Raw genomic sequence first — 15,073 nt, 5'->3', positions numbered from 1 at the left:
TAAGAGCACAGCAGAGCCCCAGGGACAGGGAGTGGTGCAAGGCAGAGCTGGGGATTGCAAACCAGGAAGGCAAACTTCGCCCCAGGTTCTACTGTGATCCCGGCTCTGTATAAATGGCCCAAGTGCCGCCGTCCCGGGCTGTCACTGAGCGGTGCCGGCCGAGGATGTGGCTGTTCGTGGCGGCGGTGCTGGCGGGGCTGCTCCTGCTGCGGCGCTGGCACCGGGAGCGTCAGACGGTGCCGGGGCTCTGGGAGAAGCACGTGCTGATCACGGGCTGCGACAGCGGCTTCGGGAACCTGCTGGCGCGGCAGCTGGACGGGCGCGGGCTGCGGGTCCTGGCCGCCTGCCTGACCGAGGCCGGGGCGGCGCGGCTGCGGGCGGCCACCTCGCCGCGGCTCCAGACCGTCCTGCTGGACGTCACCTCCAGCCAGAGCGTCGCCGCCGCCAGCGCCTGGGTGCGGGAGCGCGTGGGTGACCGAGGTAGGCTGGGGCAGACACCCCCCTGTCCCCCCCATTGTCACCCCAGCAGCCCCCTCCCGCCTGCTCTGGCACGGCCGGGTCTGGGCGTGGGGCCGTGGAGCAGCCCCGGCTCATCCCGTCCCCTCTGCAGGGCTCTGGGGGCTGGTGAACAACGCAGGGATCGGGACCCCCGTTGGCCCGAACGAGTGGCTGACCAAGGACGACTTCGTGAAGGTGCTGGATGTGAACCTGCTGGGGCTGGTGGAGGTGACCCTGAGCCTCCTGCCGCTGGTGCGGCGGGCGCGGGGCCGCGTGGTCAACGTGGCCAGTGTGATGGGCCGCGTCTCCTGTTTTGGTGGCGGGTACTGCATCTCCAAGTTCGGCGTGGAGGCCTTCTCCGACAGCCTCAGGTACGGCATTGGTGGCCCCCGGTGCTTCCCTGTGCTTGTCCAGCAGCCCCTGCTCTGCCTCGCTGCCCCCACACGGGGTTTTGTGTGGCTCCCACAGACCTTGTGAAACCCTGAGCAGGCCACGGGGTGGGAACACGGGCACGGCTGGAGCCGCAGTTATGCAATGAGGTGAAGGGTTTCAAAGGACTCTTGAGCGAGGACAAGGCTCCTCTGTGTTTATGACGGGGTGCCTGGTGGGGGGTCATGGGCCCCCCCTCTCTCCCCCAGCCCTTGCCCAGCTCGGGACAGCAGCTCTGGCTCATGTCCCCACCTCGGGCAGGCGGGAGATGCGTCCTTTCGGGGTGCAGGTCTCCATCATCGAGCCCGGCGGCTTCCAGACGGCGATGATCGACCCCGCGCCGCTGGCCAAGGACTTCACGCGCCTCTGGGAGCGGCTCCCGGCAGAGGCCCGGGCAGCCTACGGCCACCGGTACCCAGACAGACGTGAGTCCATCCCCACGCGGCACCGTCACCCCCGGTGACCCCCTCACCACCGGGCTGACCCCGCTCTGCCCCCGCAGTGTCCAAGAGCACCGTCCTCGTGCACCGCCTGAGCAGCTCCCGCCTGTCCCCCGTCACCGGCGCCATGACCCACGCGCTGCTGTCCCGCTGCCCCCGCAGCCGCTACGCCGCCGGCTGGGACGCCCGGCTCCTCTTCCTGCCGCTCAGCTACTGCCCGGCCTGGCTGGCCGACCCCCTCCTGGGCCTCCTCCTGCCCACCCCGGCCCGCGGGAGCCCCTGAGGACGGCCAGCGGGGCGGGACACGGGCACGGTGCCCGCTCTCCCCGTGCCCCTGGCGTCGTGCTCAATAAAGCTGGTGCAACGCTGGGGCTGCTCGTGGTGCCTCCGAGGTGCCCGCTGGCCCCCTGGCCGCGGTGCTGGGTGACCCCTCCCGTGGCAGGACCCCGGCTCCTGCCTGCACCTGGAGCAGCCAAATACTCAGGGATGTCCCGGGTCAGCTGGCAGGGAACGTGCTGGGAAAGGCAGGGTGTTTATCCATCCCCTGGGCGTGTGGGTGGTGATCCCTGCTCACTCATCCTGCTAATTAAGGGCAGATTAGTGATCAGTAGCTGGGGGCAGGTCCCTGAGGTTGGGCACTTGACTGCAGCACTAGAGCAGTGCTGAGGAAGCTTCTCCAAAACGCTTTCTTCAGCTTGGCAAAGCAGCACGACATCCCCAGCAGCCCCCACACGTCACGTTCCAGGTGTCCCCAGGGCCTGGATCAGTGCAATGAGCTCCTGGGAGGTGACACTGCAGCCTCAGCTGCACCTGCCCTGGGACACCTGTGCTCACATCCCTCCGGCAACATCCTGGTCCTTCTCAATCCCACAGTTCTGTGTGGAAATTCCCTGACCTCTTAAATAGAACCAGCACAGCACCCCTTTCCCCTTGGGTGGGGGGCAAAGACCCCCAGCCCCTCTCTGGCAGAGCAGCTCCTCCTCACCCCAGTGGACCCAGCCGAGCCAAAATGGGCCCAGGGTGAGCACAAAGCTGCCAAGTTCCTGTTTGGAACCTGGACCCTGGGTCCTGCCAGGGCTGGTACCTGCACACGGGGTCACCAGGCTGGGCTTGTTGTTGTGAGACCCGACTTATCAGTGCCCTCGTGCTTCCCCGCTCCGGCCGTGCCTTCCTTCCGAGCCAATTGTTGATCCCAAAGTCTTGTCTACACTCGAAAAAGGAGATTTCCTGCAATTGTTTCACAGGACTTGCAGCTCGATGCAAAATTTTCTGCCTATCAGCCCCCTCCCCATCACCAGGGCAAGGCTCGAGCCCCCTCCCTTCCCCTGCCAGACAGCAGGGCAATCACAGCTCCGTGATTAATTGCTGCCCGGCCAGAGGTGCTTCTGTGGTGACATCCATCTGCCATCGGCTGCTGCGGCAGTGCTGCCTGGGCAGAGAGTTCAGCTTTCAGCCTTTTTTCCCCCAAATGAAACCCCGAGCTCACCTGGGTATCGTGTTGGCACCTGTCCCACAACCCACCCTTGCAGGAGTCCCAGTGCCGGGGCAGGACCTGGCCTGGAAGAGTCCATCCCAGAGGATGCATTTTCCCTACAGCAGGATCCAGGCAGGATCCAGCCCCCGAGCCCAGCAGGGGGATTGTGGAGGGGACCCTCAGGAAGCCTCGGGGACCCCCCTGCATCCCCACATCCCCAGGCACCCACGGCTCCCACACCGACACCTGCCCGGGGCCTCCCCGCGCCCCTGCCCAGTCCTGCGGCAAAATCAAAAGGGAGCCGAGCCCTGGGGCTGGAAATCCAGTCCAATGTCACCCACGCTGGGCTGGCTCAGGATGTTGGACCACGACAGTCATTTCCTGCCGGGAAGCAGCCACCAAGCCCACCCCGAGCTCTGCTCTCCAGAGGCGCGTGAGCCGCTGAGCCGAGAGGATCCCAGTGCTCCCGAGCAGCCCCTGCACAGCCCTCGCTCTGCCACTGGTGAGCAGAGCTGTCCCTCCTCCCTCGTGTCCATCTGTCCCTTCTCCTGTCCTCCTGTGCTCCCTCCCATCCCTCTGTCCCCTCTCCCATCCCTCTGTCCCTTTTTCTGTCCATGTGTCCCCTCTCCTATTATCTCTCCCCAATCCCACGGGCCTCTCAGGACCTGCAGTGTGGAGAGGGTGGGAGGTCGGGGAGCCATGGGAAAGGCATGTCCAGCCTCTCCATGGTTTTGGGAGTGGGTGGGTGTCAGCCCATTGCCACAGGGATGCCGCTCTGGTGGGGGACCCTCAGCTGTGGCACTCCTGGCTCACCGGGGTCCAAGTTCCACAGGAACACCCCGGCAGCCCAGCAGGCTCCTCCAGCTCTCCCGAGGGAATGGCTGGTCCTGAGCTCTTCTAGGTACAGGGCTGGATGGGTTCTGTGGCATCTTTGCCATGCTGATGCAGCTGTACCGGGATCAGAGCTCTCACTTGAGGCACCAAAGGATGTTGAGGTCAACTGCATTTCCCTTAACTTTATAATTTTGTCACCTACTTGGAAGTCCCGACGGCTCCCGGCAACGCAGCCACCAGACAGGCAGAGCCAGTGAGGGACCACACTCCGAGGGCTCTGGAAGGGGATGGGGCCTTTCCTGCTGGAGTGGAGTCTGGGGCACAGTCACCGGGGTGTTCAGTGGCCTGGGCACCAGCCCATGCCCCTGGCCAGGCTGTGGGACAGGGACAGCCACCAATGAGGCTGATGTCTGTGGCTGGCACTTAGTCTGACATGTGAGGGGATCACCTGGGCAGACATGGCACCTTTTGAGGGTTGATGTAGGGAGTCACCATAGGACTAAAAATTGGGTTAAAATCCCCCAGAAGGGTCTGAGCCCCATGCAAGGACCGAGTTCCGCTTGTTCAGACTCCCCAGCTCAGTGCTCTCCCTCTCCCTGCAGCGCCAGGATGGCTGAGATGACCACGGCCCCCACTGAGACACACACTGTCCCGAGTGAGTACGGGGACTACCACAACTGGTCCGAGCTGTTCCACCTCCTGAACCACACCTACACCTACTGCGAGTTCAGCCTGGACGAGAACATCAAGCGAGTGATCCTTTTCATCCTTTACCTGGTCATCTTCGTGGTGGGCTTGGTGGAGAACCTCCTTGTCATCTGGGTCAACTGGCAGACACGGGGCAACAAGAGCTTGGTCAACCTCTACATCATCAACATGGCCATCGCTGACCTCGGGGTGATGCTCTCGCTGCCCATCTGGATGCTGGAGGTGATGCTGGATTACACCTGGCTCTGGGGTAGCTTCCTCTGCCGCTTCACACACTACTTCTACTTTGCCAACATGTACGCCAGCATCTTCTTCCTCACCTGCCTGAGCGTGGACCGCTACGTGTCCCTGACCAGCTCCTCCCTCTTCTGGCGCCGGCACCAGCACCGCGCGCGCCGCGTCGCCTGCGCCTGCAGCTGGGTCCTGGCCGCCTCCATCCCCTTCCTGGAGGTCGTCCACATGCAGCTGGTCAACACGGGGGAGCCCATCTGCATCTTCATGGCCCCCTTCGAGACCTACGACGAGTGGGCGCTGGCGGTCAGCTTGGCCACCACCACCATCGGCTTCCTCGTCCCCTTCCCCGTCATCGCCGTCTTCAACGTCCTGACCGCCCGGTTCCTCAGGCGCACCAAGCCGGAGAGCCGGCGGCACTGCCTGCTCATCTACGCCTACATCGTGGTCTTCCTCGTCAGCTGGCTGCCCTTCCACGTCGTGCTGACGCTGCTCACCCTCGACGGCAACCACATCATCCTCAACTGCACCTTCGCCCACTTCCTCTACTTCTTCTACGACATCATAGACTGCTTCACGATGCTCCACTGCGTCGTCAACCCCGTCCTCTACAACTTCCTGAGCAAGAACTTCCGCAGCAAACTCATCTCCGCCGTGGTCAAGTACATCCCCAAGGACCACGGCGCCCCGAAGGGCGCTGGCAACTCCTCCTCCACCACACAACACTCCATAGTCATCTCCAAGGACAACAACCCCCCCAACTAAGGGGGGTCGGACCATCCCACCCCCCGTGGCAGCGGCAGCGGCTCCCCAGGGACACCGGGATCGGTCCTGGTGATGAGGAGACACTTTGCTTTGGCACAGCCTCTCTTGCCAGGCGCCTCCCACGGCAGGACAGGGTGCCAGGCACGAGGGGAGGTGGTGCAGGAGCTACAGACATCTTTCCTCTGCAGTGCTGCTGTGTCAGATCTATTTAGCTAAAGAAAGAATCAGAGAGATTCCCTGTTCCCCAAATGAAACCTTTGCAGTAATAAAGTAGTGAGTTGCTCCACTCGGGGTCCAACACAACCCCGCCCCTGGGATTTGAGCCCCGTGCCCCCCGAGCCGCAGGGCTGGGGTGCACCATCTGCCCCACCACGGGTGTTTCTGCACCCCCAGACTGTCACTGACACCCCGAGCAGGAGAGAGGGGACCACCCTTTGGAACAAAAACCTCCCTCCCTGCCCCCAGAAACGTCCAGAGCCTGATCTTGGAGAGATGAAGGCGAGGCGGCCGTGGGGGGTGAGCAGGGCACAGACCCGAGCCGGGACGAGGGGAAGAGTGATTGGGATTCGAGACCAGCAACTCCTTGAGAGCAGTTCTGCAAACCCAGCAGTGAATTAGTGGTGGTTAAGCTGGATTTGACTGGGCAGGGCTGCTCCAGATTCAGGGCCAGGAGCTGGGGTGGGTTCCCAGTTTGGGTCTCCCATCCCGTCAATCCAGCCTCCTCTGGAGCATTCCCTTAGAGGTATTTAAGGCCACTGGGTGCATTCCTCAACATCACCAGGCTCCAGCAGCCCTTCCCCTCCCCGTGGGAGCGTGGGCACGTGCAGAAATCCTCGGAGCTGGAGAGAGGGCTGGGCTTGTGCTCTGCAAGGAACTGGAGCATCCGGAGAAAGTTCATCCTCCTCTGGACTCTGATCCCAGTCTCGTGCTGCGGGTCGAGCCCTCGGCGGGGGAAGGTGACAGAGAGACAGGCACCGGGGTCCATAAATCTACCAAAGGCCTTGAGCTGCTCGAGAAACGTGCTGTGAAAAAAGCAGAGCATAAGCAGTTCTGGGGGCAGGATGCTGGCGGCACAGGGAGCAGGGTGGGAGCAGGATGTTCTGGGAGAAGCTCAGGACCGGGAGTTAACACGGATGTGGGGTTATCAGGGGGCTGACTGACTCTGCCAGTTCCAGGGGTCCTGCAATGGGGTAAATCCCTAAATACCACAGGGTTCCTTCTGCAGGGACATCCCTTGGTCCCCCAGGGACACCAGCGCTGAGGGGACAAACCAAATCCGTGTCTCACACAGTGACACTGGGAAGGCACCAGCCCCCTCACCCCAGCAATTCCCTGTCCAGGGCAGCAGCTCAGGCTGTTCCCCTTCCTTAATTCTGTTACTCCCCCAGGCTGAGGCTGAACTTGGGGGTCTGCACCCGCAGGACCCCACCACCTTCATCCCCAAATCCTCCCTGGGCTTCCCTTTGCCAATTCCCTGCCACTTCCAGTGACGGCAAATACACAACAACAAATCACCTGATGTGTGACATAAACCAGGGCAACAATATATTCAAGTTACTTAAAACATGTAAAATTTGGTATTTGACCTATTAAACTTTACTTTTAACTCTCTTCATTTACCTGCAACTTTGTCCATAGATCTCAGGGCCAGAGTGGCCTTAAACAACCCCCCACCCAGCCCCAGGTGGTGACCCAGGCTGGCTCCCAGCGATTCCCTCGGGCTCCCTGCAAAGCCTCCGTCACTCCTGGGACACTCTGGCTCCTTTACCCCCCAGACCACTCACCCAGGGGCTCATCCAGGCACACAAACCCTGGGATTCCCTAATGGGGGGGGGAGCTCTGCCCTCCCTCCTCCCATCCCTGCATCCCACGGGAATGCCACAACACAACCCGTGGCACAACCCTGGGCCACTCCCAGTGCTGGAAGTGCCCTGGACCTGCACCAGGAATCCTGCTGAGCTCGGCACGGGAGCAGGATACTGGGATGGCCTCACGTGCTTCCCGGGCATTCCCGAGGAGAAGCAGGAACGCCGGGATGCACACGGGGAGGAACAGGTTTTATGAAGAGGCAGCTACAAGAGGTCAACGTTTTCCTTTTTATTATTCTAAATAAAAACCACACTTTGTGCTGAACAATGGAGTAGAAAAGAACCCGATGTACAACGATTTTAGACATCTACGATTTTGGGGGGAAAGTTTACAAAATATACAAAACTTTACAGCAAATAGATAGTAAACACTTAAATAGCAGGAGGTCAGTACCTACGATTAACTTAACGAAAAGGTTAGACAGCAATTTCAACTCTGGTTCTTTCTTCTGCTTCATTACTCTGATGAGAGACCTGGATCTGTTGGGAATGGGGAAAATGAACTTTGTGTTGGGGACGGGCTCGGAGCAGGCCCCAGGAGGGGGATTCCCTGTCAGAGCTCCCCGGGAGGCTCCAGGACCTGGTATTTCCCCTCTGCACCCCCCTCTACTACCCCAGGACCCCAAAGCACTTGGCAAACACCTCAGGCCGGCCCAGGGGAGGTAGGTGGGTGTCCCTGCAGTCACTGAGGGGAGCAGGGACAGGAGGGAGCAGGTTTGCCCACAGTGGTGGAGCAGGAACAGAACCAGGCACGGAGCGACCGCCCCGGCACTCCCAACATGGGGCTGAGCGTGGAACTGGAGCTCCCAGCTGGACAAGGGGACAGGAATCAAGGGGTGACATCCCTGTACAGCTCTGCAGGCTCAGGGAGGCCCAGGACCCTCCCAGAGGGAGCCCTCAGGTCTCTGATCCCTCCAGAAACCTCCCTGAGGAGGAGCAGTGGTGGGTCCAGACCTGTCCCCTTGTCCCCTGCTGCAGGATGTTCCACGTGGGAATGATCCATTACATCACAGGCAAAGAGAAATTCCAGGGATCAGAGCTGGCTCCTGCTTTCCCCCCAGGGCTGGGAGCGAGGGCCGGTTGTGCCCGTTAAGTGTTTCAGTGTAAAAGCTTCTCTTTTTGGTTAATGTGCACAAAAGGCTTTTGCTTCACAGCTTATTGAGATCCTGGGCTGCAGGTGCTGTGCCCTGGCCCTTCCCAAAGCTCACCACGGCTTCTGGAACGTTCCAGGAGGGTCTCAAGGCTCTCCCAGCCTTGTCTGTCCCTCACATCCTTCATTGCCACCTCCAGAGCAGCGCAGGCTGTGTCCATCCCTGTCCCTGTCCCTTTCCCCAGCCGGACACAGCCCGGAGTTCTGCGCTCGAGGGGACCCTGTGTGAGCAGGGGCTGGGACTGGGTGACCTCCAGTGGTCCCGTCCAGCCTCATCCATCCCGTGATTCCATGAGAGAAACCCTGGAACCCAAAGAGCAGCTCAGAGGAGCCTCCAGCGAAGCACCACCAGCTCCCCTGATTCCCAGAGCCCCAAGCTTTCCCAAAACGATCCTTTTTTTTTTTGTAAAACTTAACCACGCTCAGCTGAACGTGGCTCTGCAGCGACCCCAGAGCCGGGACCACGATGCTGGAGCTGGGAACCCAGAGCTGCAGCAGCCAGGCCAGCCCAGGGCCGACCTTCGCTTCGGGGCCTCCCCTCCTCCGAGCGCAGGCTCCAGGCACCCCCCGCTCCCAGAGGTAGGTCGGTACCACGGGAGGTACCACCCTCATTTTACAGATGAGGAAACTGAGGCAAAGAGGTGAAGTGACCTGCCCAAGGCCACGGCGGGGCGGGGGGAGCGGCCCCCGGGCGCTCCGAGCTCTCCGGCCCCCGCCACGGGACGTCCCTTCCCGGGTGTCCCTCACCAGGGAAGGGGCAGCAGGGCGAGTTTCCGGGGTTTGCAAATCACTAGTTTAGTTTAGTTTAGTTTAGTTTAGTTTAGTTTAGTTTAGCAACAGCAAAACTTGACAGAAGCGCAGGAGCCGAGCTGTGACCACCGAGAGCCCCGAGCGCTTCCTGTTTGTGAGGTAGAATGAGTTCCCGAAGGGCAGCCCGAGCTCGGAATTATCTGTTCCTCCCCACCTCTGCCCCGCAGCAGGATAACATGGGAAAAAGCCAATTCCCACCCTTCCTGGTGTAAACACTGTCAGCACGGGCTGAGCTCGCTGGTGGGGCCAGGAATGACCCCCCAGGATCGCCCGACGCGGGGCTGGGAGAGCCCCCCCTGCCAAGGGACGCCCAACACATGTCTGGGAGAGACCCCTGTGCCTGGGAGAGCCCCCCACGTTGAGGAGCAGCTGGCACACGGCTGGGAGACACCCCCCCCATGCCCAGGAGAGCTTCCCTATACTCCAGAGAGCCCTGTGTGTCCAGGAGTGCCCTGGCAAGCAGCTGGGAGAGCCCCCCATGCCCAGGTGAGCCCACCCATGCCCAGGTGAGCCCCCCCATGCCCAGGAGAGCCCCCTGTGCCCAGGAGTGCCCGGCACGTGGCCGGAGAGGCCAAGCTGAGGTCCCCAGTGGCCGCCACTGCTGCGGCTCCGGCTCCGTGAACAAACTCACATCGCTCCGACGGCGCACATTTGCCACCAGACACGTCCAGGATGTGGTGATCCAGGATGGGGTGATCCACGGCGTGGCAGGGAGGATCCCTTCGTGGCAGGGAGGATCCCTTCAGCAGGAGAAGGGCCCTCAAAGGTACCTTCCAGGGAGTTAAGGCAACGGCTTCATCGCGTCCCATCCGCCGGGCGTCCGGCAGCCCCGGGCCGGGGGATTTCAGCAGCTCTCCATGGCCACCACCAATCACCTCCCAGGAACACGGACCTGCTTCCTCTCCCTCTCCACCCCAGAGGCTCCTCCAGGAGATCCCTGTGCCTGCTGCAGCCGCCTCTGCTCGGGCTCTGCAGGGAGGTTGTGTCGCTCCATCTCCTCCTCAGGGCACGAGCGAGTGTGTCACAGCCAGAAACCACGGCCTGGGAATGTGGGAATCCCCCTCCTCATTTGCACACTCACACGTTTCCTGCTCCTCTCCCTGGTGACCCAGCGATGGCCAATCCCAGGGCACACTTGGCCCATCTTCTGGCAGTAGCAGCAGAACCCCAGGGATGCCCAGAATGTCTTTTTTTTTTTTTTTCCTTTTTTCTTTCCTTTTTGTTCCTTTCCTTCGAGTCCAGCACCTGCTCTGGCTCTGTCCCTCTCCACTGAGGTCAGGTGTGAAAATCTTAGCAGCATCAGTTTGTGGACAAGCTCAGGGTTAGCCTGGTTGAGTGGGCTAGAAGGCTCAAAAAAATAGACTCTAGACTCAAAAACTAGTGAGGAATACTAAAAACACAGAACTCGATGGCCTCTAACAGGACCAGAGGTAAGTAAACACGACAGACTCCTTGAAACAGTGATGTACCTCACGTGCTGTTAATTTGTACAACGCCACCAATCTAAAAAAAAAAGCCCTAAATAGGCACAAAAAATAAAAATTAAAACAAACAAACAAACAAACAAACAAAAACCCCGAAAAGGAGAATTCCATCCATGATGCCTGACCATTAAATAAAAGAAACGACACCTTTTTTCTTTTCCACAGCTTCCGCAACGAAAACGCTCGCTCCTCCTGCCTCGCCCCCATCAGCTGTCCGTGTTCTTCTCGGCCTCTTTGGAATGGATGATGTACATGAAAGTCTGTTCGATGGTGAAGTCCGGGGGCAGGCTGCCCTTGTGCACCCCTATGTGCTTGCTCATGAGGTTGAGCGTGGAGCTGTAGTGCCCGCACACGGTGCAGCGGTACATGAGGGCCCCCGAGTGCGTCCGCAGGTGGCACTTGATGGTGGAGCGCCCGCGGAAGAACTTGTGGCACACCTTGCACTGGTAGGGCTTCTCGCCGGTGTGGATGCGCCGGTGGTAGTTGAACTCGCTGGTGTGGGCGAACCTCTTCCCGCACACCTTGCAGCTGTACTTGCTGTTGCCCGGCTGGCTCTGCAGCGCCAGCTCCTCGCTCAGGAACTCCTCGGGCAGCTTCCTCTTGGGCAGCCCCTGCGGCTGGAGCCGCTCCCCGAACCCCGCCCGGATGTCCAGGCTCCCGCCGCACTTGTGCTGGCTGACGTGGTACCGATAGGCCGCCTCCAGCTTGAAGCTCTGGCTGCAGAAGTGGCACTGGAAAAGGGCCTCCTCCACGTGCTGGTGCACGGCCAGGTGCTTCTCCAGCAGCTGCCGGTCCACGAAGCTGTTGGCGCACACGGAGCAGGAGAAGACGGAGATGCCCAGGTGGGACAGGGCGTGCCACATCAGGCTGCAGAGGCTCAGGTGCCTCTGGTCGCACACGCCGCACGTCTGGCTCTTCAGGTTCACGTGCTCCAGGAGGTGGTTCCGGACGGTGTGGAAATCTTTGGCCAAGGGCTTCCCGCAGGCGGCGCAGGCCAGCTCGGGGCTCCCCCCGCCCCCAAACACGGCCACCTTCCCGGGCAGGGGGTCGCTGGGGTGGACGACGATGTTGTTGTCGAAGACCCCGTCCCGCCGGTGCAGCGTCAGCTGCCACTGGGTGAAGAACTTGGTCTCGCACATGTCGCAGGAGAAGAGGAAGATGCCGATGTGGGACAGGACGTGAGTGACCCTGGAGTTGCGGTCCTGGAAGTGGGTCTCGCACACCTTGCAGTTCCCGGTGAGCAGGTCCACGTGGTCCCTGGCGTGCTGGCGGATCAGCTGGATGTTGGGCTCCAGCACCTTCTTGCACACCTGGCAGGGCATGGCCTTGCTGTCCCGGCCGTCGCTCTCGAAGGCCAGTTCCTCCTCGCTGTCGTCGCTCAGCTCAATCACCTCCTCGGACGGGCCCAGCTCTTCTCCAGCATCCTCAAAATGCAGCTCGGCCTCTCCCAGATCCTCCAGCTGCAGCTCATCCATCTGCTCGAATCCCTGCTCTTTGGAGTGGTCACTGTTGCTGGGGCAGGAGTTGCTCCCCATGGAGACATCCAGGGATGGATCGGTGGGGAAGAAGCCGCCCTTTCCGTAGTCGCCGTTGCTCTGGGCCTTGTACTGGGAGCAGGAGCTGCCGGTGGTCTGTGCCGCGACATTCCCGCCGGGCTGGGCCCCCAGACCCGCGGCCGGAGCGAACTGCCCCGGATCCGGCCCCTGTTCCGTCTTGGGAGGTTGCTGTGGATGCATCAGGGGAAGAGCCTGGCTGGCTTCACCCACGGGGTTCCTGTCGTCCTCCTTGTAGCCGCCCGACACGTCCCCGTGCAGGATGTAATTCCGCTCGGGGCCGAAGTGCTCGGTGCTGCTCCGGATGTCACCCAAGGAGTGGCTCTGCTCCGAGGAGGTGCTGCTCAGCGGCCCTGCCCGGCCTTCCCCCACGGACAGGGAGGGCTGCTTGGTGATGGCCGAGCTCTCCAGGTCGGGGAAGGTGGAGTGGCAGGCCTGCAGCAGGTCCTCCATGCCCAGCCGCTCTGCCACCTCGTAGATGACGCCCACGTTGATGAGGTCTGTGAAGAGCTCTGAGGTGTACACGAAGCTCAGGATCTTCTCAAAGTTGGCCGGCGTGATGAAGTCCACCACGTAGGTCCTGGCAGCGTCCAGCCCCGTGTTCAGGAAGAGGTTCTGGAAGTATCCGGCGGCGCAGGCCAGCACGGCCTTGTGCGCGGCGAAGGAGCGGGAGCCCACCAGGATGGTGACGTCGCACATGGTCTCGGAGAGCCGGCACTTGTTGAGCTCCTTCAGCAGGTTGTTGGGGTGGTTGGTGCTGTGCAGCTTGATCCTCATGCCCATCTTAGCAGCTGCTTGAGAGTCCCTCCTCCAGGTCAGCTTGGCCTTTACACCCTCATCAGCGGCGGGAGCAGGAGGCGTTGGGCAGCCAGGAGTGGCAGGGCAAGGGGCTCTGCAGAGGGGAAATGCAGAAAAATGCATTTAAACACTTAGACAACCAAAGTAACACCATTCTGGTCAGACCTCCCATTTTACACCTTCTGGATGAGCCACAGAGCAGCTGCTCAGCTGGAAAGGGACTGAACCTGCCTTGTCACCTCACAGACAGACTTTTTAAGAAGTGAAGGGGTGGATGCACAAAGGGACAAACTAAAAACAAAAAGCCACCGACTCTGCCAGAGGCAGCTGAAGGTCCTGCTGCTCTTCAGGCAGGGACAGACATCTGCTGACTCAAAGACCCAACTGGAGCCTGTTCCAGTCATCCCCCCTCTTCCCGAGCCAGGGACAAGGCTCCTCTCCAGAGGGATGACACTCAGGCTCCACACAGTGGTCAGATTCCCATCTGGATCTCCTCCAGCCACCACTTCATCCCTGCACTTCAGATCCCACCTGTACCCACACGGAAACTCTCAGTTCCCAGGTGGGATCTCATCTCGGATCCTCTGTGTTCCAGCCTCGTGGGCTCTCCTGGGATTTCTCCTCTGCTGTGGCACCTCTCAGTGCAGGTCCCCTGGCTGCCACCACACCTGCCCCAGGCACCGGCCATTCCCACCTGAGCGTGTCCCTCCAGCTCATCCCGCTGCCTTTGCTACCCTGTCCTGCTCATGGATGCTCCAGCAGCTTTGGGGACCCCACAAACTTACCCAGAGAGCTCTACCCCTAATTCCCAGCCTCCTCCTTCCCAGGATGGGGAACAGGGAGTGTGGAAGGCAGCAGAGAGCGGGAGTTTGGAGGGGGCAGGAGGGGACGGGGCTGCTCCTGCCCCAGAGCCAGGGAAAGGTCAAAGGGGCTGAGGATGGACCGTCCTCCCCCGGGGAAAACCCCCGGCAGCTGGGGAGGGCGAGGAAGAGGAGGAGGATGGCCGGGGAAGGCTCTGGAAGGCAAACGCTCACCGGCGGCAATTCCTGCGGCGTGGGAATCCCTGTGGAGGGGATGGAGCGGGGGGGGAAAGAGCGGGAGAAGGGATGGGGGCGCGGGGGCAGCGGAAAGGGGGGGCCGGGGGGGCGCGGGCGGGCAGGAGGGGGACGGGGAGTCGCGAAGCTGCCCCGGGAGGAAAGGGAGGAAGGACAGCGGGGACCCCCGGGGGAGCCAAGGGGAGGGGGGAACGCGGGGCCACGGCGGGGGGGGGGGGGGCAGCAGAAAGGGCCCCCGGGGGGAGCCACGAGGGGCGACGGGAGGGCCCGCGAGGGGTCGGCGCGGGGGCCGCGGCGCGGGGGGGGCGGCGGGGCCCGGGGGCCGCGGGCGGGGGTCGGTCCTTACCCGCCCGGCGCCCCGCACCATCCCGGCCCGGCTCACACAAAGGCGCCGACCCGCCCCGCGCCCGCCCCGGCCCGCGCCGCCTTCCGGGACCCGCCGCCCGCAGCGCCCCCGCGGGGCGGGGAGGACCCAGCGCGGGGACCGGGCGGGGACGGGACACGGGCGGGGCGACACCGACACGGACACGGACACGGACACGGACACGGACACGGACACGGACACGGACACGGTGACACGGACACAGACACGGACACGGACACGGACACGGACACGGGCGGGGGGACACGGACACGGACACGGACACGGGCGGGGGGACACGGGCACGGGCGGGGGGACACGGGCGGGGGGACACGGACACGGACACGGACACGGACACGGGCGGGGGGACACGGACACGGACACGGGCGGGGGGACACGGGCACGGGCGGGGGGACACGGGCGGGGGGACACGGACACGGACACGGGCGGGGGGACACGGACACGGCGGGGGGGACACGGACACGGACACGGGCGGGGGGACACGGACACGGACACGGGCGGGGGGACACGGACACGGGGCACTGTGGGGCAGGCACAGGTCGCTGTAGCCCAGGAGCACAAGGACCCAGCCCCGCCGTCCCCACGGACACGTCC

General features: G+C 62.3%; 3 protein-coding genes across 6 annotated transcripts; 2 read left to right on the top strand and 1 right to left on the bottom strand.

Moving 5' to 3' along the window:
• The first annotated feature begins 156 nt into the window (after positions 1-156).
• On the top strand, positions 157-1,709 carry LOC116799985 (retinol dehydrogenase 16-like). The gene is made up of 4 exons (XM_032713480.1): positions 157-480; positions 611-869; positions 1,189-1,352; positions 1,430-1,709. The coding sequence occupies exons 1-4, from the start codon at positions 165-167 to the stop codon at positions 1,648-1,650; spliced, it is 960 nt and encodes a 319-aa protein (XP_032569371.1). The 5' UTR covers positions 157-164; the 3' UTR covers positions 1,651-1,709.
• Positions 1,710-3,023: 1,314 nt separating this feature from the next.
• GPR182 (G protein-coupled receptor 182) lies at positions 3,024-6,990 on the top strand. 2 transcript variants are annotated; one of them, XM_032713569.1, is made up of 2 exons: positions 3,024-3,314; positions 4,274-6,990. In XM_032713569.1, the coding sequence occupies exon 2, from the start codon at positions 4,285-4,287 to the stop codon at positions 5,377-5,379; it is 1,095 nt and encodes a 364-aa protein (XP_032569460.1). In that variant the 5' UTR covers positions 3,024-3,314; positions 4,274-4,284; the 3' UTR covers positions 5,380-6,990. The 2 variants fall into 2 exon arrangements, with proteins under 2 accessions (XP_032569460.1, XP_032569461.1); XM_032713570.1 differs by having other exon boundaries at positions 3,024-3,343; positions 4,278-6,990.
• Positions 6,991-7,461: 471 nt separating this feature from the next.
• ZBTB39 (zinc finger and BTB domain containing 39) lies at positions 7,462-14,493 on the bottom strand. Of its 3 annotated transcripts, none has more exons than XM_032713567.1 (2): positions 14,444-14,493; positions 7,462-13,136 (listed from the first exon to the last, which is right to left on the bottom strand). In XM_032713567.1, the coding sequence occupies exon 2, from the start codon at positions 13,025-13,027 to the stop codon at positions 10,898-10,900; it is 2,130 nt and encodes a 709-aa protein (XP_032569458.1). In that variant the 5' UTR covers positions 13,028-13,136; positions 14,444-14,493; the 3' UTR covers positions 7,462-10,897. The 3 variants fall into 3 exon arrangements, with proteins under 3 accessions (XP_032569458.1, XP_032569457.1, XP_032569459.1); XM_032713566.1 differs by lacking the exon at positions 14,444-14,493 and adding an exon at positions 13,828-14,058; XM_032713568.1 differs by lacking the exon at positions 14,444-14,493 and adding an exon at positions 13,584-13,819.
• Between the last annotated feature and the right edge of the window lie 580 nt (positions 14,494-15,073).

The sequence above is a fragment of the Chiroxiphia lanceolata genome, chromosome 30 (genome assembly GCF_009829145.1).
Source record: "Chiroxiphia lanceolata isolate bChiLan1 chromosome 30, bChiLan1.pri, whole genome shotgun sequence".
Classification (NCBI taxonomy): domain Eukaryota; kingdom Metazoa; phylum Chordata; class Aves; order Passeriformes; family Pipridae; genus Chiroxiphia; species Chiroxiphia lanceolata.
Note: the sequence above shows the minus strand (reverse complement) of the source record. Positions and strands in the feature narration are given on the sequence as shown.